The sequence below is a fragment of the Perissodus microlepis genome, chromosome 17 (genome assembly GCF_051167445.1).
Source record: "Perissodus microlepis isolate ML-2025 ecotype Zambia chromosome 17, ASM5116744v1, whole genome shotgun sequence".
Classification (NCBI taxonomy): domain Eukaryota; kingdom Metazoa; phylum Chordata; class Actinopteri; order Cichliformes; family Cichlidae; genus Perissodus; species Perissodus microlepis.
Window position 1 is genome coordinate 32,882,494 of NC_140477.1, and position 22,153 is coordinate 32,904,646.

The 22,153-nt window shown below is 36.6% G+C and overlaps 2 protein-coding genes across 3 annotated transcripts; both read right to left on the reverse strand.

Annotated features, from left to right (window-relative positions):
* Positions 1 to 100: 100 nt before the first annotated feature.
* On the reverse strand, positions 101 to 2,441 carry LOC146369931 (macrophage mannose receptor 1-like). Its single transcript, XM_084909350.1, has 4 exons — positions 2,408 to 2,441; positions 1,884 to 2,264; positions 1,055 to 1,414; positions 101 to 465 (listed from the first exon to the last, which is right to left on the reverse strand). The coding sequence occupies exons 1-4, from the start codon at positions 2,439 to 2,441 to the stop codon at positions 101 to 103; spliced, it is 1,140 nt and encodes a 379-aa protein (XP_084765476.1).
* Positions 2,442 to 14,807: 12,366 nt separating this feature from the next.
* Positions 14,808 to 17,078, reverse strand: LOC146369932 (macrophage mannose receptor 1-like). Of its 2 annotated transcripts, none has more exons than XM_084910655.1 (4): positions 17,045 to 17,078; positions 16,421 to 16,807; positions 15,602 to 15,958; positions 14,808 to 15,151 (listed from the first exon to the last, which is right to left on the reverse strand). In XM_084910655.1, exons 1-4 carry the CDS (start codon positions 17,076 to 17,078, stop codon positions 14,808 to 14,810), a joined length of 1,122 nt encoding a protein of 373 aa, XP_084766781.1. The 2 variants fall into 2 exon arrangements, with proteins under 2 accessions (XP_084766781.1, XP_084766780.1); XM_084910654.1 differs by having other exon boundaries at positions 15,602 to 15,960; positions 16,414 to 16,807.
* Positions 17,079 to 22,153: the final 5,075 nt, after the last annotated feature.

Here is a 22,153-nt window from a genome sequence, read left to right on the forward strand (position 1 = left end):
CTTGTTGTTATATCCCATCAATCTCTAGCCTGCATAAAGGAAAAATATAGTAAGTGTGATTACAACATTTACTAGAAATATAAGATTTAAAACAATTAATTTAGCATGGTTTCAAAGCCTGTGATAACGAACAGATGAAGCTAAACATCTCTGCATCATTTTTCTTGAACCATTTATGTTCTCCTCTTGTCTCCATGGCTACAGCCAGGTTACAGTCTCCAGTGTCTGTGTCATCGGCCCAGTTCTCATAGCAGACATTCTGGTCATTGACCCAGAACCACAGATCAAGAGCACAGCTGTAGCACAGTCCCAGCCAGATGTGGGATGTGCTGGCATTCTTGGCTTTCTCTTGCACCAGTTCCTGCTGTTCAAGGCTTGTGATGGAGACCAGGTCATGATGGTGCTCTCTGCAGTAATTTACAGCCTCGTCCCAATTTTTGCTTTCATTGATCAGGATCAACTTTTCTGCCATGAACAAACACATGTTCAGTTCAAATTAAATGAAATCGGGTTTCTAGATTTTCTACCTCAAATACAAAAATATATGAGGAACAAACAAAAGAAAACAAAAAACTAAACAAATTTCATAAAAATAAGAGCTGGACAGTTTGTCATATTTTTTACTTTCCTGCTGTAAGTTTGTCCAGCTTAGAATTTTCAATTTACTTTATTAAAGTCTTATTATTTAAATTTAAGTGAGCCTTTTTTATATTTAATTTTCTTTTAATCAGGAGGATTTAGAAACAAGAATTATTTCTCATTATAGCTGTAAATCTAGAACCTATTAGAAACAGTAGCGATACCCACACTCAGAAACTATTATGACCCCTGTGACTCAGGTTCCTAATGAAAGGAGGCTGCATTATATGTCTGGGGTGTAGCTCTATCTCCATAACAGCTTGCATTATTTAGCTTGATGATGAAACATATACCAACCTCTTCGTGTACAGCTTTTCCATGAGACTAAGAAAGATTAGTCTAGCTTTAACATTTATTCCTCAGTAAGAAAACTGACAGAAACCAGATGTGAAAGATGAATCTCTGTAAATCTCACCATCACCGTAGCAGAAGAAAGATTTTCTGTTGTTACAATCATCAGCTTTCCATTTTCCTTCTTTGTTTAATTCAGTCATCGCACATTTCCTGGTGCCGCTGTCAGTTTTAGACAGCTCTTCAGGTAACTCACCAACATCTCTCCAGTGTCTGTAAGAATAATTACTCCCATCTGACCACCTCCAGGTGTCTCTGAACAGGCCGATCCATGATCGTGGTTCATCAGAACTCTTAAATGTACTGACTGCTTCCTTTAACTGTTCTGCTCCACTGGCCAGGTTTGTGTGGTGCTCTCTGCAGTAGCTCTGAGCCTCACGCCACTTTTTTTCATTGTCAATGAAATGTAGTGATTTGTTTTGTTCTGTGGAATAAAGAGAAAGACAAGACTCACAAGAAATGTACATTTCTATCTTTAAATGTACCTTTAAATTGATTTTCTAAAGACACAACTTAAAATAGCTCAAACCCTTCAAAACTAAACTACCAACATTATGGGAATAACCACAGCTGTGACATTATGCTCAGGATGACTTTTCTTTGTGTGGCAGAGAAACAGTTTTCTGATCAAAGGTCTGGTATGAAATTTTGTGTAATGACATTTGGCACCATGAGATGGTGCAGCAAAGCAAAGAACAGTGTCCTGGTGTAACATGAGAGGCAGAGAAAGCACCGTGGGAGGACGGGTATTCAAATGAGCAGGATAGCACACAGGGGCTAAAACACCAGCAGCCAATTATCACATCTTCTCATATTCATTAGAGATGAGCTGTAGATATGTTTAAATATAAACACTTTGTTTAATTAATACAATTATTGTCACATATTCTCACCATTATAGCAGATAAAGGGGAAATCATTAGAACAACCAAAATCCATCAGCCGATCAGAGCTGTCAATCAGTGCGCAGTTCTCAAGATGTTCGCCTCCATCATTAGGTTCATTTCCACTCCATTCCATGTCTTTATCATTGAACTCCACTCCTGGCAGAGACCAGTGCCACCTCCTGGTTTCTTTTCCTGAGATGCTGTACAGCCCAATCCAGGCGTTTCCTTGATTCTGTGTAGAATCTGTGTACTTCATATCTTTCATTTTAGGCACTGTGGCCAGGTCTTTATATCCTTCTCTACAGTAGCGCTGAGCTTCGTCCCAAGTTTTAGGCTCTTTAATAAAATAGTACTCATAGCGCTGGCATAAAATCAAGGAACACTGACCTAAAAACAGAACAAAACAAAAAAAACCCACAGGTCATTCAGAAATCTACTGATGGCAAGTTTTGTGAGCAGTTCACAGAAACCCTGCACTAATCTGAAGTGATGCAAATCTGCAGTTTTTACTGTTAAAATGATCGACTTACCCATCAGAATGAGCAGAAAAAGCCTCCGGTGCATATTTCCTCTGTTTGATGAAACTAAGATTTAAAAGGCAGATAAACAACCATCAAAGTTAATATAACTGCACCACTTCCACAGATAATAGGGTAATATAGGTAAGGTAATATATGAGTAAGAAAACATGCAGTTTATTTTGCACTGTAAAAAAAATACATTACACATGAGGGGAATAGCTACTTTAAAAATGTTTTTGAGTCTTTTAAAAATCAGCAGAAAGAAAGAATAAATACTGTAAGTTTAATGTAAAGCCAGTGCTGAGCTAAAAATGTAAATTGAGACTGAAGTTTGAACTTACATCTGATTATTCTTCTTTCCTTGCTTCAGTCCGATGCCTCTGCGTGTTGTGTTAAAGAAACCTGCACTCAATAAAATGTCTCTGCTTCAACAAAGATCATTCTGTACTCATTTAAATATTCCAACAAGATGGTCATAACAGAGGTAATATAATACTAATATTTACATAATGTCAAACAAACAGATGGTGTTATTTAAAATAATTTACTTTAACAACATGCTTCCTTCTCTCAGGGGTATTTATATATAATAAAACTTATAATAAAACTAAACTAACTACATGTCTTTACTGTTTGGGATGCATTTTGAAGGTTCTTTGGATGGTTCATAAACAAAATTAGACTACTGAAACAGAACTTAATGAGCTACACAAATCAATAGGAGCTATGATGTAAGGCAGCGGTCCCCAACCTTTTTTGCGCAACGGACCGGTTTATGCCCGACAATATTTTCACGGACCGGCCTTTAAGGTGTCGCGGATAAATACAACAAAATAAAACTAGTACCGGTACCTAAAAAAAGAAGATTTATTCATAACACACGTGAAAAGACCCAGGAAAACTGAGTTAACGATAAAAACGATAACAAAATAACGCTGAAAACCGATAAAAACCCTGAAAACCATACATTTCACACCTGAGCCTCAACTCTCGCGGCCCGGTACCAAACGACTCACGGACCGGTACCGGTCCGAGGCCCGGAGGTTGGGGACCGCTGATGTAAGGTATGCATGTATGCTGAGATGTATGCAAGTGTTGTAAATGCAACAAACAACAAAGAGTAAAGAAAAAGCAGTGCAGGAAGATTTATAGTCTGGGAACCAAAGGCCCAGTTGGCACTGATGAACCCTGCTGCACCCACCAGATCTGAAACACTTTAGAGAAGGTTTAAAACAATGAGCAGGGTTCATCACACCTCTCCCAAAAAAGAAAGGTCCCACAGGAACCCCCACAAAATCCAATTCAGCAGCACATTTTAAGTTTACTCATTACCCGATTGATAGTGCGCACGTTTGAGATGTCTAATAGCCAGAAATTCTTAATTGGCTGAATCTTACTGAATGTGTGTGTATATGTGCAAAGGTGCATGAACACTGTTTCTTTGCACCTGATGAAAGTCAGACAGACGAAATGTTAAAACTGAATAAAAATGTTAGCAGATTATATGTATTTCTCTACAGTTTTTTCCTCTGTGTCATTGATTCAGGTGTGCTGTGTTTTCTATATACATATAAAAAAAAATCTTCACTAAATTCGGTGTGTGGTTTTGAGAAATCATTCATACTTAATCCTCTTTAACAATGTCAAGAACTTTCATTGGTCCAGTAATTATATTCTTTTTCAAAGTTAATTGTGACAGCTTGGACCTATTTGTGTTTATGTGCCTGCACTGCTGTTCTTCCCGATCCTTTTGGGTGTACCTTTGGAACTGGAATCTTACGTGTCCTAGTTGAGGCCAGATGTCTAAAGAGAGAGAGGACCATAGTAGATGTGAAGAACAGAATTGTATTTGTATCGGGTCACTAATACAAGCTGTCATTCATACTTAACTATCTCAGCTATAAATGAATTGTTGCTTCCACATATTTATCAGAAATTGCCATATGGCATCAAAACTGTGAACGCTGAGGAAAATGATACTATTATTAAATCACAGGGAACATTTACGTATGTGGCTTAATCAGACTGTGCTTGTTATTGGACACCTTGTTGATTGCTGATTGAGGACAATGCTCAAGCTCCCAGAGAACTCGATAACATCTGCTTTATATTTTTCTGTGTATGGGGTTATGGAGGGCATAATTATCTAACTCTGTTTAAATGTGGCTACATATTCACTGTTCATATTATTATAATATATAATGATGTTTTTTTACCTATTATTCTAAATTTAGCTGCTTGGGGTCCAAAGGGATGAGATCTTTGATGTTTGATTCATAAAAGACTCATTAGTCATTTCATTGACTTGAGGTTTACTCCCTGGAGTGAGAAGCTACTTGAGCTGGAGTCTGATATTCCATTACAGGTGTGTGATTGTACTACTGAGTGTGGGGTTGTCTACAGCAGCAGAAATATCCTGCATATTACTTTGATTTAGATCTCATCCACACTCTAGAAACCATCTGTCTCACCTCCTTCATGGACCTCCTGCTTCAGAGAGGCATGCCTGGTGTCTAATAAGCTAAAGGAGTATTACATGGTGGCAAAAGTCCTCTTCAGCTACTACAACGAGTCTGCTATGATACAGCATTAGATCCTCTGAAAAGAGCTGTGTTTACCCTCATAATAGTGTTTAGCTATGGCATACTCCTTGTTTGTTTAAGTGCTCTCTATGTGTGTACAAGCTTGACCACCGGTGTATTTGAGCACACAGATAACTGATGTTGTGTTGCAGTTTGTGAACTGTCTAACAGGCGACATCTTTCCACTGTGTGGATGAGTAAAAAACATCTGAAGCATCGTTCAGTTTATTTGGCTGAACAATATTGACAAGATCCCTAACTGTCTGAGCTCCTTAAAATAATAAGACAGGAAGTTGCTCCGGTATCAGAACTCAGCAATGCTTCAGCCTCTAGAGTGTGCCAGTGTCTGCAATGCATATTGTTAAGCTGTTGATAACAGTGGTTGAATTCAGAGATGAAGGTTAGTCTTTCTGTTTTTCCAGTTGGAGTTCAGATCTGGATGATATTAAAGCTTGTAGGCTCTCCCAGTTATGGAAGGATGGTACTTTCTTTCATTAAATCTTGATCTCACTTCTTTTGCTCTGTTTTAAATCCAAGTGTGATAAACAAGAATTGTTTTAAGCTGTGAATCATTCAAAGCTACTTTAGAGAGTCCAATAATAAGAACATATGAAACAGGAAATGAACAGAAGAGGTCCAATTTAAATTTTAAAAAAATCTCTCTAAAACCAGTGTATCAGTAACTTATGACGAGGGAAAGCAAAGCAGTATTGCTACATCCAATAAATGCTCAGTTAAACTGAGGAGTTCTTTGTCTGTCAGCATTAAATCCAAACTTTGATCAGACAATATCTTCTACATCAGTCACAGAACTTCTTAGAATGGCTAAAAAAGGGCTGACATCACTTTGGCAGCTAAGACAGTCAGCTAACCGTGATACACATGCCCAGGATTGATCGACCTATGGTGGACCTGCATCAACAGGGGGCATCAAAAGGGTAAAACATAACATTAGAAGTTTTGCTGGTTGACTGATACAGCTGTCTCAGGGCCTCCTGGGGACTGTGCAGTTAACCTCACAGTAGTGAAACTAAAAGGAGGAATGAAAGAATAGGGAAAAAAAAGTTCCGCTCTTCTCCCCTCTGCTCTTCTTCCCTTTTCTGGGAGGCAGTGGGGAGGTAGAGCGTACAGTCCAATCCGGCGGGGAGGTGTGGGAAGCCAGATCGGGCGCCCCCTTCCGGCTCTCCTCTCTCCTATCTTATCTTACTTACTTGTCTTACATCTCTCTATCACCTTTTCTGTCCCTTTGAAGAAATGAGGCTCCATAAATTTTAAAGAGGTAAATATTTCTCAGTTGCATTGAATAGATAGAATAAACTGTAGAAAACTAAACAGTAGAAAGAAGAAGAGAAATAAAAATTTAACATAAATCAGTGACAATCCTGATCAACCCTGGCAGGGCCTCCTTGGATGAGGGTGTCTAGTGATAATGGCCGAAACACCCGATGAATCAAAGGTCCACTACCGACGATGTGTCCCAAATTATAAAATTATAATGTAGATCAGATCTCTAAACCTAACCAAGGAAAAATGGCAGATTAGCTTAGGTCAAAGAACGAAAGTTGAGGCACACAACGATGTGTGCAGCTGGTAAAGTTTCTGGGCTGCTTTTCCTCATAACTGTAACATCTGGTCCTTTTACTGAATAAATCTATTTACACTCACTCAATATTTCCGATTGCTCACCACAGTATCCACACCGTTGATCCACAGATTCCTGCACAACAAGAAAGAGCAGGTAAGTGTTGTGGCAGGCAGAGGTGGAAAGTAACGAATTACATTTACTTGCATTACTGTAATTGAGTAGTTTTTTTGTGTATTTGTACTTTTTAAAGTCATTTTTCAAGTCTGTAATTTTACTTTTACTTAAGTATATTTTTTAAAAAGTATTGTAGTTCGCTACGTTTTCAATCACACCCGTTACTGAGTAAATTAAAAATTAAAAAAAAACATTGCGCTTCGGAAATACTGCAGGGAATGATGGGTAGTAGAACAAATTGGCGCTAAGGTCACGTTAAAGATGGAGTCTGACATCGGTGTTACGGATCTAGTGAAAAAAGAAGCCCCGTCGAATTCTGCTGACCCTGAATTCGAAGAAACGGATGTGAACCCCTGGCCGTATTTAAGGGACCATTTCGGCTTCAAGTGCAAGAAAGGCAACAGCTTTATTATGCAGTGTAAGCTGTGTTTGCCCAGAGAGACCGAGTTAGCAGCTTTTAAAAATTCCACATCAAACCTGCGCAAGCATGTAGAGGTAAGTTAAATACAACTCGTACCGTTATGGTAGCAAAAAGGCTGTGTTCAAATTAATCACATTAAGTTAAGACATCTGTGAAGAACACAGATAACGTTGGTTGGTACTAGCAACTTGCTGTAATCGGGCACGTTGTTGTCCACGCAACTTACATTTTTTTTACTGGGTTGGTAAATTGCCAAAAGAAAATGTGTTTACCTACGTTTTTCCTGTTTCTTAATAATAATAATTTATTTAAAAAAATAGTTAAATTAAAGACAGAAGCGGCTACTTTCTTACTTAACCCACATATGTTCACACTGCAGGCAAAAGAATAACAGAGCGCTCACTTACCTTAGATTAGTCAAAGACAGCTGACTTCTGTTACTTGTTAATTAGCACTTGCAACCTCCCGTTAACTAGCCTGTTACTGTCCAATAAAAAAAAAACACGAGGTATATTGGTATAATTTACCAGCGGTAGCTATGTAATGCATTGATGTCTTATTAGGGACGTCAAAAAACTTTCTCTCAAACTTAACACTGGCCTGCCTGCCTCAGCTGCCTTCGAGCGTCTCTTTAGCTGTGCTGGACTACTGTTCACTGCAAAGTGAACAAGGATGAACTCTACTAACTTTGAAAATCAACTGCTCCTCAAAATTAACAGGAAGTTCAGAGAGTAACACTCTAGGATGGATACAAAGGAACTTTATTCTAGAGGTACAGTAGGGCAGGGCCATGTTTAAAAAATTAAAAAACATTTTTAAAGCAGCTGCCGTTCAGTTCAGTACTTGTTCTCTTATTTGACAGTTTAGAACACATTCTCATGTGAAAGAATGATATGGTTTTGTATTGAAAACACTGTGATACCTGACAGTTTGGTTGATTGGTTTGGTGACCATTATCCATTTTCATGTATATACTTGCAGTTTAACTGCCACTGCACTTTAATTTGTAAAGTTTTTCTTTTCACTAAAAAAGAACTACTTTGAGATTTATATCCCACTGTCTTTTTTTGCACTACTCAGAAGCGGCTGTCCTCCTGCTGACAGAAAAGTAACTATGTAACTTTTACTCTGAGTACATTTTAAATGAGCTACTTTTTACTTTTACTTGAGTACATTTTTAGACAGGTAATTTTACTTGTACTTGAGTAAAATTTCAGCAAAGTAATAGTACTTTTACTTGAGTAAAATATTTTAGTACTCTTTCCACCTCTGGTAGCAGGTAATAAAAGGAGCCGTGATTTCACTCACTGCAGTAATGCAGCAACTCAGCACTGACTGAAGCTCAGCCGCTCAATTAAGTAGTGGCTCTTAACAAGGTGATCACAGACATTTGTGTGATTAAAAGCTCTCATAAGTGAAGTTTATTCACTGGGGAGGAACGTTAAGAGCACAAATAATGTTGAAAATTTTCCATGGTTTTATTAAAATTTTGTTTATATCTGTGTAAATGATTGTATGAATAATTTCATAAATCCTTCAGGAATGCCAACCCGAGCTTAAAGCCACTCTGTGTCAGTAATTATTACAAAGAGTAAGGCCAGACTTACTGAACAGAATAGATACTTTCACAGTTTTGAACCATTTCCCCTCCAAATTAATGAGTCTTGAGTCTTGAGTCAGTTCTGGGGAACTGATTTTGGAATCAAATCAAACACTTTCATGAAAATGATGAAAACTTTAATTGTGTTTGTGTATTTGTGACAGTAACGTGTCATTTCACACTAAAAAGTGATGGGCCTTGAGTTTCCCGTCATTTGCACTTAGGATACAAAAGTCTTTCTGAACCAGGAGTCAGTGTTGTGCGTGACACAACCTGGCAGTGTCTGTGTGCACACACTGGCTGTGTTTCTTATGAGAGTTTGGCACTATAACTTAATATTTTGCAATAAGGGTTTTAAGCCCACAGCCTGTTTTCACAAGAATGTGAACAGATTGTGTGGGCAAGAGCAAACATAGAGAGGGGTTATTAACATTGGAATAGGTGCCAAGAATACGTCTTAACTTGCTGATTGTTTAGGAATCCTGTTCTTGCTCAATATTACTACTTGAAGAGTCTCTGTTATCGTTTCCACTTGAGAAAGTTGTAATCTTCACAACTTTCTGCGCAATTATTCATTAAACTGTTCAAGGATGCAAAGAATAATCTGTGTAACCGATAACACTTTAGTGTTTTCACAGCTGTTGAAATAAACACAAGGCTTCCAGCTTAATGGTGTTCGATGACATTTTAGAGAATGGAAGTGTTCATATCAGCTGAAAGAGAAACATATCTATCAGGTAACCACAAGAAGTATGTGTGTATATTCATGTAACATCTACGTAGTGTCAAGCCAGTATTTTGGATTTTTTTTTTTTTTTTTTTTTGCAAGTTATGCATAACTTTAAAGTATACAACATTTCCCCCTTGTACAGTTTTTTCAAAAGCACATGCACACTGCCCCCAGCGTTGGGGCCAAAAAGTTCTTTTTTAATTTATTATTTTTCAGTTTCAAAGTTATTTAAATTGCTACAGTTTGGATTGGAGGATAAAGAAGTATAATGAAGGGATTTATCCCTATTAAAATATTAATAAATGCACACATATGAGTCAGAATGCACTACAACAAATTTTGTCCCTGCCTTTTAAAAAACTTATATACTGTACCTTTAAAATGAAGGACTTGGAACGTAGCTGACTACATTTTTACTGGCTATTGTGGAACATCATGCTCTTATCAAGTTGACTCTTTCTGTGCACAGCGCTTAATAAATGAATTTTACTTACCAACAAAGAATTTCCATATGGATACATTCACAGTAAACTCAGCCTGATTTCATTTTGTACAATGTTATATCTTCTTGAAGGATCCACAGTGGCAAACCTGATCAACATGAAACCATATTTATGATATTTAGAAACACTGAGCATAGAGAGTGTTTTATATTTGTGTGTTTGTTCTTTATTCAAATTTTTTTTATAGTTAACATATACAGCATTGTTTTCGGATCCAATCGGGTCATCATCTGCAGCCCAGTGACAGAGCCGTCGTCAGCAGAGTGGGGCTCTGGCCTCTTTGACTGCATGGAAGACAAGTTGTCTTGTAAGAATCAATACTGGACTTTAATTTGTATTTTTGATATGTGTAAAAAATGCCAATATTTGACTATTTGTGTCATGATTTTCAGGTTGCTAGGCTTTTTGGTGCTGTCCATGCTATGCGGTCACCATTTCAAAATCACTTGGAGAGAACCCTTTCCTCCCGATTTTGGACATGTGCTCCCCTGGGGCACTATCGATCCTCGGGATACCATTGTTTGTTGCTCCCGTAGCTTTGCCATTCAGGATTACCATGAGAAAGAAATATGGAATTGAGGTATGACACCAATAAAACAATTTTTAATTTTTTTAACAGATATCATTTATAAAATATGCATTTCTTCATCTAGAAATGCAGATTTATAAAAATCTTTACACAAAATAATTTTAATAAACAATCAAGAATGTGAAAAAAACACCTTTAATGTAACATTGCAAACCTAAGTGCAGTTATCTATAATTCAAATATTATGTTATAATTAAAGGATAGAAATAACAAACAGCTATTTCCTCCATAGGGGACTCTCCAGAGAGACATCGTACACACTTGTTTCTGCAACCTATGTGTCTGGTGTCAGATTGATCGTGAGCTAAAACGTCGTAAGAATAGCTCTACTGTGCTATCTCAAAATCCTGTGACTGCACAACCTGGAGCCACTGGAAAGTAATTGTAACCAAAAAGTATATTAAAATAGATGCACCTCATGTACTTACGTATTTCCCTTTCTCTTACTTGTTACAATAAAGAGTTTTAGCAAATTTCTGTTGTCCAAACAAACCTTTTCATTGAAAACAATAAAAATGCGATGTAATGTAATTATGATTCAACTATTTGAAAATTGTACTGCACTGCTGAATTATGTTTGGGTACAAAGTTAATATTATGACTGTTATTCATCTACCTGGCTTTAAATCTAATGGCTACTAATGTGTGCATGTAAGTATCTCTCAATCAGACACAATAAACAAATAAATCAGAGTGATATCTTTTTTTTGTCTCTAATGATGAAGAACTTTAAAGGAAAGTAAATATTAAGCTCCAATTATTGGCAGGCTCGATGTTAGAATAGCATCACTCACTGATTGTGAGAAGAAGCCTGTGTTGTGTGTTATTTGAGCTTTCTGTGGTGTTTGTGACTGGTGTTTAGTTACACCAGTGTTCCCATCCCTCCAGTCTTTGCGCTCACTATCTCCCTTAAGTCAGTTTGGCGGCTGATAGGCCACCTCAGGGAACGCCCCCACCTCACAGGTGCCTACAATTGTCCGCTTAATCCACAGTGGAATAAAAAGAATACTGTACAACAACACCAAACACACACTAAAAATATGGGGATAAAATCATGCAATAGGAATATCAATAAACAAACATGCAATATCACTATTACAATAAAATCATGCAAATAAAATCGACACTATGTACCAACACAGTCTGATACAAAACAAAATATAAAAACACAATTTTCCACTGTGTGACATCCTATGCTTGAAAAGCCGTATTTCCTTTGTTGCATCATCTGTTTATATCTCTCTGTGTGTTTGGTTTATCATTTGGGCTGGAACTATGGACTACTACATGTACTAGAAACTGAGCATAACCTGAGTTTTGTAGGAATCTCTGCCTGCCATATCAGCATTTGTGGTCCTTATAATCACTTAACAATGCACTCAATCAATCTAAGGTGATTCAAATATGTAATTTTTATTGGTAAAATGATCTACTTACCCACCAGAATGAGCAGGCAATCCAGCACTGCATGTTTTTTGAAACTAATATGTTAACTGTAAATGTTGCTGTCATTTTTGTCATGGATCAATAAAAGCTAGACAAAGTTATGACTAATTGAACATTACAAGACAGGAAGCAAAACAGAATACACTGACACAGGACACAGACTGCCAAAGTAAAATAGGAAACTAACACAGAGACGCAGACTTGACAAGGGGCACAGCAAACGTGGGACACAGAGACAGAAACAGAAGGACTAAGCACTCTAAATAACACTGAAACCAAAGACTAGAGATTCTAAATAAGACAAAAGCAAAGACTATTAATAATAAACAACACAAAACGCTGGGTCACCGATGCAGGACCATGACAGAAATATGGAAACTGTAAACAAAAAAGAACAAACATTATAGATTAAAATAATGCAGCTAAGAATAAACAACTAATATTAGACAAATAAATACTTCAACAACCACTGACTTATTGCAATGCTCTTACTCTGTGGAAACTATATGGAAAAAAAAATCTAATTTTAAACAATGAAAGAAAGAAAAACTACTTTAAACTTCAACCTATATATTATAAATTTTGAAAAAGCAATGCAAAGTTTTATTGTATATTTGATTATTTGTGTTTCCTTGCTTCTCTCTGATGTCTCTATTTGATGTGTTAATGAATGCTGCATTCAATAAAGTTTCTCATCCTGCTCCAACAAAGAAGACTCTGTTGAATGGATTTGAATATGCAAACAAGAAGTCTAAGCTGGCCAAACACCAGGCAATATAATAACAATATTTACATAATGTAATGGAAAACAGGACAGACAAGTGGCCAAACCTGCTGTTTGACATGCTGAAAGACACAACTAAAAACATCCTTTCTGTTAGAGCAATGGTAAAAGACTAAATTAAATGAATGTTTTTAATACTTGAGATTTGTTTTTCTTTGTGGTTGTGGTCATTCTGAAAACTGACCAACAAGTTAAACAACAAGAAAGCATTTGTGTAGAAGATAAACTAAATTCATGCTGATATCTAATTTTATACTCATACATCTAGATCACTTTCCTGTGTTCTAGATGTGTTCATATCTATTTTAACTAAAACTTCTTAATAATGCTGACATAGTTTGAATACTTGTAGTAGCAGAAAGTAGCATGTAACTAAAGACGTATGGAAAGTTTACAATCCAACACGCTGGACAGAATTTATTTGTGTCGTCAATAATAATTTAAAATTATTGTAAAACATTTCTTTCCAGGAATTCTTTTGAGAATATACAGAAAAATAAAAATGTGTGGATGGGCGGTCAACGGTTAAATTATGGCGGACAGCTGTTGCTGGAAATTTTTAAGAGGTAAATATTTTTAACCCAATAATAGCATAGTGGTCACTTTTTTCCACTCAGAAGAGGCACCATTTACACAAATGTTCAGTCAGTCCATAGAAAAACATTTCAATGTGGTTTAACTCAGAAACTGATGAGCGCACAGAGACACTCATGATGTATCTCTGTGTGCACGTCTTCAGGTATTCCTGTCAGTTCACCATGTTTAAGGGTTTTTCATGTTTTAGTTTTAGATCACCCAGTTTAGGTTATTGTTTAGTTTCACCCATGCCCTTCATTTGTATTTATTTTACCAGCCTTAGTAAACTGCTCGTTTTCTGTTACTCCACGTCACGTTTCACTTTCTGTTTTGGTCTGCATTTGAGTCCTTTTTTGCTACACATACAGTCTGCCACTGCCAGCATAGCACACAGTGTGTCCTGAGTGCTTTGCTAATGAAGTCTGCACTCAGTAAAATATTCCATTCTGCTCCAGTAAAGAGGATTTTATTGTGTGCATTTTGATATCATCATACAAACAGTGCTAAAATAACAATATTTGCATCATATCATTAAATGGAGGGCAAACACAATGGTGTACTTTGGATCAACCAACCCCCCCCCCAAAACCAGTCATTTCTCTTGAGACTACATATAATGAAAAATAGGCAAATGAGTTTGTTTTTTTTTACTTTTTGAGATGTATTTTGAAAAAATAAAAACTAAAACTTCAGATTTCTAAGAAACATTAACAATTTCTTATTCCTTCAGAATAAACAATGATCTTTGCTAATTTATTTTCAAATGATACCTAACGTTCATCCGACAGCTTTCATTACTAGTAAAAATGTTCATTTTTTTTGACTCTCTGATGTGTTAATATTAAAGTGGTGGAAACACATTAGTCACTTTTCTGCACATTTATTTTATGCTGGCTTTAAAATCCGAGTGAGGAATTTGGCAACAGTGAATGTATCCAATGCATTAACTCATTGTTCTTGCTTATTTTTATTTAAAATTTTTGTCTCACATTTCACACAGTTGACAGTTTCAATAAAGTAGCATAATTCAGCAAATATTGAGAGTTTACAGTCCAGTGTATTGTTGTAGTTTATGTGGAGCACTCTCAATCAGAGTTCAAAAGTATCACAAAATAGATATTTAAAATAGGACACAATGGCGTGGATTTATTTATTTATTTCTTCTTTTTTTTTTTACTGCACTACAAACATCTTAGTACATTTAAAAAGAGAAAAAAACGAAAATGATCACATGCAAAATCCAACGTTATTCTATTAAACAAAAATCCTGTCCAGAGTTGAGGTTTGCACTCAGAGTGCTTCTTGTTGTTATATCCCATCAATCTCTAGCCTGCATAAAGGAAAAATATAGTAAGTGTGATTACAACACTTACTAGAAATATAAGATTTAAAACAATTAATTTAGCATGGTTTTAAAGCCTATGATAAAGAACAGATGAAGCTAAACATCTCTGCATCATTTTTCTTGAACCATTTATGTTCTCCTCTTGTCTCCATGGCTACAGCCAGATTACAGTCTCCAGTGTCTGTGTCATCGGCCCAGTTCTCATAGCAGACATTCTGGTCATTGACCCAGAACCACAGATCAAGAGCACAGCTGTAGCGCAGTCCCAGCCAGATGTGGGATGTTCTGGCATTCTTGGCTTTCTCTTGCACCAGTTCCTGCTGTTCAAGGCTTGTGATGGAGACCAGGTCATGATGGTGCTCTCTGCAGTAATTTACAGCCTCGTCCCAATTTTTGCTTTCATTGATCAGGATCAACTCTGCCATGAACAAACACATGTTCAGTTCAAATTAAATGAAATCGGGTTGCAAGACTTTATTAAAGTCTTATTATTTAAATTTAAACAAGCCTTTTAAAAAAAATAAATATTTAATTTTCTTGTAGCAGGAGGATTTAGAAACAAGAATTATTTCTCATTATAGCTGTAAATCTAGAACCTATTAGAAACAGTAGCGATACCCACACTCAGAAACTATTATGACCCCTGTGACTCAGGTTCCTAATGAAAGGAGGCTGCATTATGTGTCTGGGTGTAGCTCTATCTCCATAACAGCTTGCATTATTAAGCTTGATGATGAAACATATACCAGCCTCTTCGTGTACACTTTTTTCAACGAGAAAAGAAACATTAGTTTAGCTTTAACATTTATTCCTCAGTAAGAAAACTGACAGAAACCAGATGTGAAAAATGAATCTTTGTAAATCTCACCATCATAGCAGAAGAAAGATTTTCTGGTGTTACAATCATCAGCTTTCCATTTTCCTTCTTTATTTAATTCAGTCATCGCACATTTCCTGGTGCCGCGGTCAGTTTTAGACAGCTCTTCAGGTAACTCACCAACACGTTCCCAGTGTCTGTAAGAATAATTACTCCCATCTGACCACCTCCAGGTGTCTCTGAACAGGCCGATCCATGATCGTGGTTCATCAGAACTCTTAAATGTACTGACTGCTTCCTTTAACTGTTCTGCTCCACTGGCCAGGTTTGTGTGGTGCTCTCTGCAGTAGCTCTGAGCCTCACGCCACTTTTTTTCATTGTCAATGAAATGTAGTGATTTGTTTTGTTCTGTGTAATAAAGAGAAAGCCAAGACTCATAAGAAATGTACATGCATACATACATAAATGTATCTTTAAATTGATTTTCTAAAGACACAACTTCAAAACCTTCAAAACTAAACTACCAACATTATGGGAATAACCACAGCTGTGACATTATGCTCAGGATGACTTTGCTCTGTGTGGCAGAGAAACAGTTTTCTGATCAAAGGTCTGGTATGAAATTTTGTGTAATGACATTTGGCACCATGAGATGGTGCAGCAAAGCAAAGAACAGTGTCCTGGTGTAACATGAGAGGCAGAGAAAGCACCGTGGGAGGACGGGTATTCAAATGAGCAGGATAGCACACAGGGGCTAAAACACCAGCAGCCAATTATCACATCTTCTCATATTCATTAGAGATGAGCTGTAGATATGTTTAAATATAAACACTTTGTTTAATTAATACAATTATTGTCACATATTCTCACCATTATAGCAGATAAAGGGGAAATCATTAGAACAACCAAAATCCATCAGTCGATCAGAGCTGTCAATCAGTGCGCAGTTCTCAAGATGTTCGCCTCCATCATTAGGTTCATTTCCACTCCATTCCATGTCTTTATCATTGAACTCCACTCCTGGCAGAGACCAGTGCCACCTCCTGTTTTCTTTTCCTGAGATGCTGTACAGCCCAATCCAGGCGTTTCCTTGATTCTCTGTAGAATCTGTGTACAGTGTCTTCATATATTTCATGTTAGGCACTGTGGCCAGGTCTTTATATCCTTCTCTACAGTAGCGCTGAGCTTCGTCCCAAGTTTTAGGCTCTTTAATAAAATAGTACTCATAGCGCTGGCATAAAATCAAGGAACACTGACCTAAAAACAACAACAACAACAAGTTATTCAGAAATCTACTGATGGCAAAAATGTTGTTAATAAAATTATATCTGGAGGGCAGAGGTCACATAGAGATTGCTCACACATGGTTGTTGACAGAAATTGTGTTTTGGATGTTGTTATCTGACAGGTTTTGTAAGCAGTTCACAGAAACCTTCATTAATCTCAAGTGATGCAGTAAATCTGTGCTTTTTAATGTTAAATTGATCGACTTACCCATCAGGATGAGCAGAAAAAGCTTCCCGTGCATATTTCCTCTGTTTGATGAAACTAAGATTTTAATTGTGTCGATTTTGAGTTAATATAGTTAGATGTTTGAGTTAGATGAGTTCTAAGGAAGACCAGGAAAAAATGGATGAAATAATCAAACTGTAAACAGGAACCACAACAAGCAGGACAATTTCAAATAATATGAATAAGAAATTAAAGGTTGGATCCAGTTTCTTTTACATAAAAAAGATTATTATTACAAACCAAGGGAATTCCTACTTTAAAAATTCTTAAAATGTTCATTCTAAAACTAAAAATGTTTTTCATTTTAAAAATGCAAATCATTTAAATATTAAGCAGAAAATGAGGAAGAAACAAATATTGTAGGTAAAAATGTTAATTTCAACTACAAAGTTTTAACTTACATCTGGTTATTCTTCTGTGCTTCGCTCCGATGCGTCTGCGTGTTGCTGTAAAGAAGACTGCACTTAATAAAATATTCCACTCTGCTTCAACAAAGAGAATTCTGTGGTACGCATTTAAATATTCCTACTTTTGGTTTAACATTGGGACTTTGTGTTTACTGGAAGCATATCCGGTTTGTTCGTTTTAAACTTGTTTTTTGTTGCCGTCTCTTCCTCCTGCGTGTGCAGTCCTCCTCATTGACACAGTGAACTGTGACAGCTCGTGTCACGTCTTAAGAAACTAAATGATAGAAAAGAGGAAGAAGTGAAACATGCACTGTTGGCTGTCCAGCAAATAAAAACAGAAAGTGTCACTTTACAGAAAGACACTTCTGTGGGAGATAAACTAAAATAGTTGTTCATACTGAATTTTTATATTTAAAAAATCGGACTTAGGGAAAAACAAAATGTTCTGTGTCATGAAACTTGCTCTTATTACCTGGCTAAATCACCATGGCAACTTATGGTGAACACACAACCTGGTTGAGAGCAGGTTGTGTGTTCAGGTTTTCAGTTTAAAATCAGTTCAGCTTTTTTTAAATTTTACCATTCTCTAAGCTGTCGCTACATTTGCAAGTGACTGCAGCATTAATCTTCTATTTACAACAGTCTTGCATTTTACTATTTTATATTTCATGTTCTTAGATTTTTATCACAAATTTAACCACCATCAACACTGAAAAGAAAGAAAAAGACCTTCTAGGGTTTAACATGGACATTAATTGAAAATAACTAAAAGGAAACAATAAGATCGGAGCTCAGTCACAAAGCCCTCCTGGTTTTTTACTATATGATTGTAAATATTGGTCTATTTCTTTCTGAAAAGCATAAAAATGAAGTTTAAACTTTCTAAGAATACAAAACTTTATGAAAAATATATTTATTAGTTTTTCATATTCTTTTACTTTGTTAAAACAAAAGCATAGTCCAACATAGTTTCAGAGCTACTGTTTATTGTTGATTTACACAAAAAGACCAAACTGGGTAACATGAATCATTTACAGTACAAGCACACGACTTTTCAGACATTTTTCAGTGGCTTGGCTGACTCGAATGCACCATCTAGTGTTCAAGAAAAAGATAGAAAAAAGAGAAATAAAAGTAGACGGAAACAGAATAATAAACTCTTTATGTTAGACACCAAACTAATAATTACATATATGTGGTTTTGAGACACATTAGCTATTATAAGCATATAAATGCTGTGGTGTACTTTGCTGTAAACACCCAGAAAGCTGTAACCTGACTGTTTTTCAACAAATAAAACATTTTTAAGTTTGAAAAAAAAAAAAAAAAAGGGATTCTTATTCTGTAGTAGGTAGTAGTAAACAATATGCAAAAAACAAAACAAAAAAAACCCTTAAGAATAAACACAAAGAGAAATTATCACTGTTATATGTCATCTGCTTCTAGTTTTGACATTTTTATTTTTTGACTTCATAATTAGTTTGAGTTTGAGGGTTTGACTGAAAATGAAATATTCATGTTTAAGTTAAATCAGTGATATATAATGTTTTAAAATTTGAACATTACAGTATATACAAGTCACATATCAAACCCAAAACATCCAAAACAATTTTTTTGTCATTAACAAACTACAACATTTTATTGAGTAAAAGTTCATTATTCAGTCCTTAAGGTGACAAATATCCAGAATTAGCAAATATCCAGAAGGCCTCTCTTCTCTTCAACAATAAGTCGTGGTTTTAACACCTTGGGGGTCATTGAACATGTTCAATGCAACCAAATCGTAAAGACACAAAATCCTGTTTCATAACATTAAACTGAGCAGCCCCTGTATAATCACACTTTTGTGTTCATGTATTTTCTGTTTCAGTGATAAACTGAAACTGTTCCACATGTATGTGAAATGTACATATATGTTAAATGTACATATATGTGAAATGTAGGTAGGTAGATAGGTAGACAGACAGACAGATAGATAGATAGATAGATAGATAGATAGATAGATAGATAGATAGATAGATAGATAGATAGATAGATAGATAGATAGATAGATAGATAGATAGATAGATAGATAGATATGTATATCTATATGATTAATGAGGTTTACTCCCTGGAGTGAGAAGCTACTTGAGCTGGAGTCTGATATTCCATTACAGGTGTGTGATTGTACTACTGAGTGTGGGGTTTTCTACAGCAGCAGAAATATCCTGCATATTACTTTGATTTAGATCGCATCCAGTGTCTGTTTCAGATGCTGGTGATCCACACTCTACCATCTGTCTAACCTCCTCCTCTCGCATGCCTGGTGTCTAATAAGCTAAAGGAGTATTAGATGGTGGCAAAAGTCCTCTTCAGCTACTACAACTAGTCTGCTATGCTACAGCATTAGATCCTCTGAAACACAAAAATGTTCTCATTTCAGCCGTGTGGCCTTCGTCACGCCATGAACCAATCTATGATTGGTTTAAAGGAATCACATGGTAAAAGTCTCTCACTAATCTCATATCCATCATCTTAATGATGAGAAAAATTATGAATCTCAAAACAGAGTAGTGTGCTGAGGGTGTCAGTTTTATCATAAACATTCTGTATTTTCATGTATATCATACAAGCTTGTTCACAAAAACTGTTTTCAGGCAAAATCCTCATTCACACCAGAAGGTGTCATTGTGCTCAGCACTGAAGTCGCACACGTCTCTCTCTGAGAAAATGCCTTAGATAGACTTCCCCTAAGAGTGGGAAGTCTAATGCTCAATACCAGTAAAATGTAGGGTGGGAGGAGAGCTGTGTTTAGCCTCATAATAGTGTTTGGCTATCTAATTCTTCTTGTTTGTTTAAGTGCTCTCTTTGTGTGTCCAGTAAAGGTTGACCACCGGTGTATTTAAGCACACAGATAACTGATCTTGTTTTGCAGTTTGTGAACTGTTTAACAGGTGACGTCTTTCCACTGTGTGGATGAGTAAAATACATCTGGAGCACTGTTCAGTTTATTTGGCTGAACAATATTGAAAAGATCCCTAACTGTCTGAGCTCCTTAATATAATAAGACAGGAAGTTGCTCCAGTATCAGCACTCAGCAATGCTTCAGCCTCTAGAGCGTGCCAGTGTCTGCATTGCATATTGTTAAGCTGTTGATAACAGCGGTTGAATTCAGAGATGAAGGTTAGTCTTTCTGTTTTTCCAGTTGGAGTTCAGATCTGGATGATATTAAAGCTTGTAGGCTCTCCCAGTTATGGAAGGATGGTACTTTCTTTCATTAAATCTTGATCTCACTTCTTTTGCTCTGTTTTAAATCCAAGTGTGATAAACAAGAATTGTTTTAAGCTGTGAATCATGCAAAGCTACTTTAGAGAGTCCAAGAATAAGAAAACATGAAACAGGAAATGAACAGAAGAGGTCCAATTTAAATTAAAAAAATCTCTCTAAAACCAGTGTATCAGTAACTTATGACAAGAGAAAGCGAAGCAGTATTGCTACAGCCGATAAATGCTCAGTTAAACTGAGGAGTTCTTTGTCTGTCAGCATTAAATCTGAACTTTGAACTTTTTTAGCAAATTTGTTGATTTGAGACATCAAACCAGACAATATATTTACACTCACTCAGTATGTCCGATTGCTCACCACAGTATCCACACCGCTGATCCACAGATTCCTGCACAACAAGAAAGAGCAGGTAAGTGTTGTGGCAGGTAATAAAAGGAGCCATTATTTCACTCACTGCAGTAATGCAGCAACCCAGCACTGACTGAAGCTCAGCCGCTCAATTAAGTAGTTGCTCTTAACAAGGTGATCACAGACATTTGTGTGATTAAAAGCTCTCATAATGAAGTTTATTCCCTGGGGAGGAAAGTTAAAAGCACAAATAATGTTGAAAGTTTTCCATGGTTTTATTAAAATTTTGTTTATATCTGTGTAAATGATTGTATGAATATTTTCATAAATCCTTCAGGGATGCCAGCCCGAGCTTAAAGCCACTCTGCCTCAATAATTACAGTGGCTTGAACTTTTCCACATTTTGTCACATTACAACCCCAAACATGAATCAGTTTTATTGGAACTCCACGTGAAAGACCAACACAAAGTGGTGTACACGTGAGAAGTGGAACGAAAATCATACATGATTCCAAACATTTTTTACAAATAACTGCAAAGTGGGGTGTGCGTAATTATTCAGCCCGCTGAGTCAATACTTTGTAGAACCACCTTTTGCTGCAATTACAGCTGCGAGTCTTTTAGGGTATGTCTCTACCAGCTTTGCCCATCTAGAGACTGAAATCCTTGCCCATTCTTCTTTGCAAAACAGCTGCAGCTCAGTCAGATTAGATGGACAGCGTTTGTGAACAGCAGTTTTCAGATCTTGCCACAGATTCTCGATTGGATTTAGATCTGGACTTTGACTGGGCCATTCTAACACATGGATATGTTTTGTTTTAAACCATTCCATTGTTGCCCTGGCTTTATGTTTAGGGTCGTTGTCCTGCTGGAAGGTGAACCTCTGCCCCAGTCTCAAGTCTTTGGCAGACTCCAAGAGGTTTTCTTCCAAGATTGCCCTGTATTTGGCTCCATCCATCTTCCCATCAACTCTGACCACCCCTAGTTCTTATTGCTCTTTCCACCTCTTCTATGAATTCATCAACAGTGTAAGCATCTTTTGCTGGTTCCCCACTAAAAGGTACAATCACCT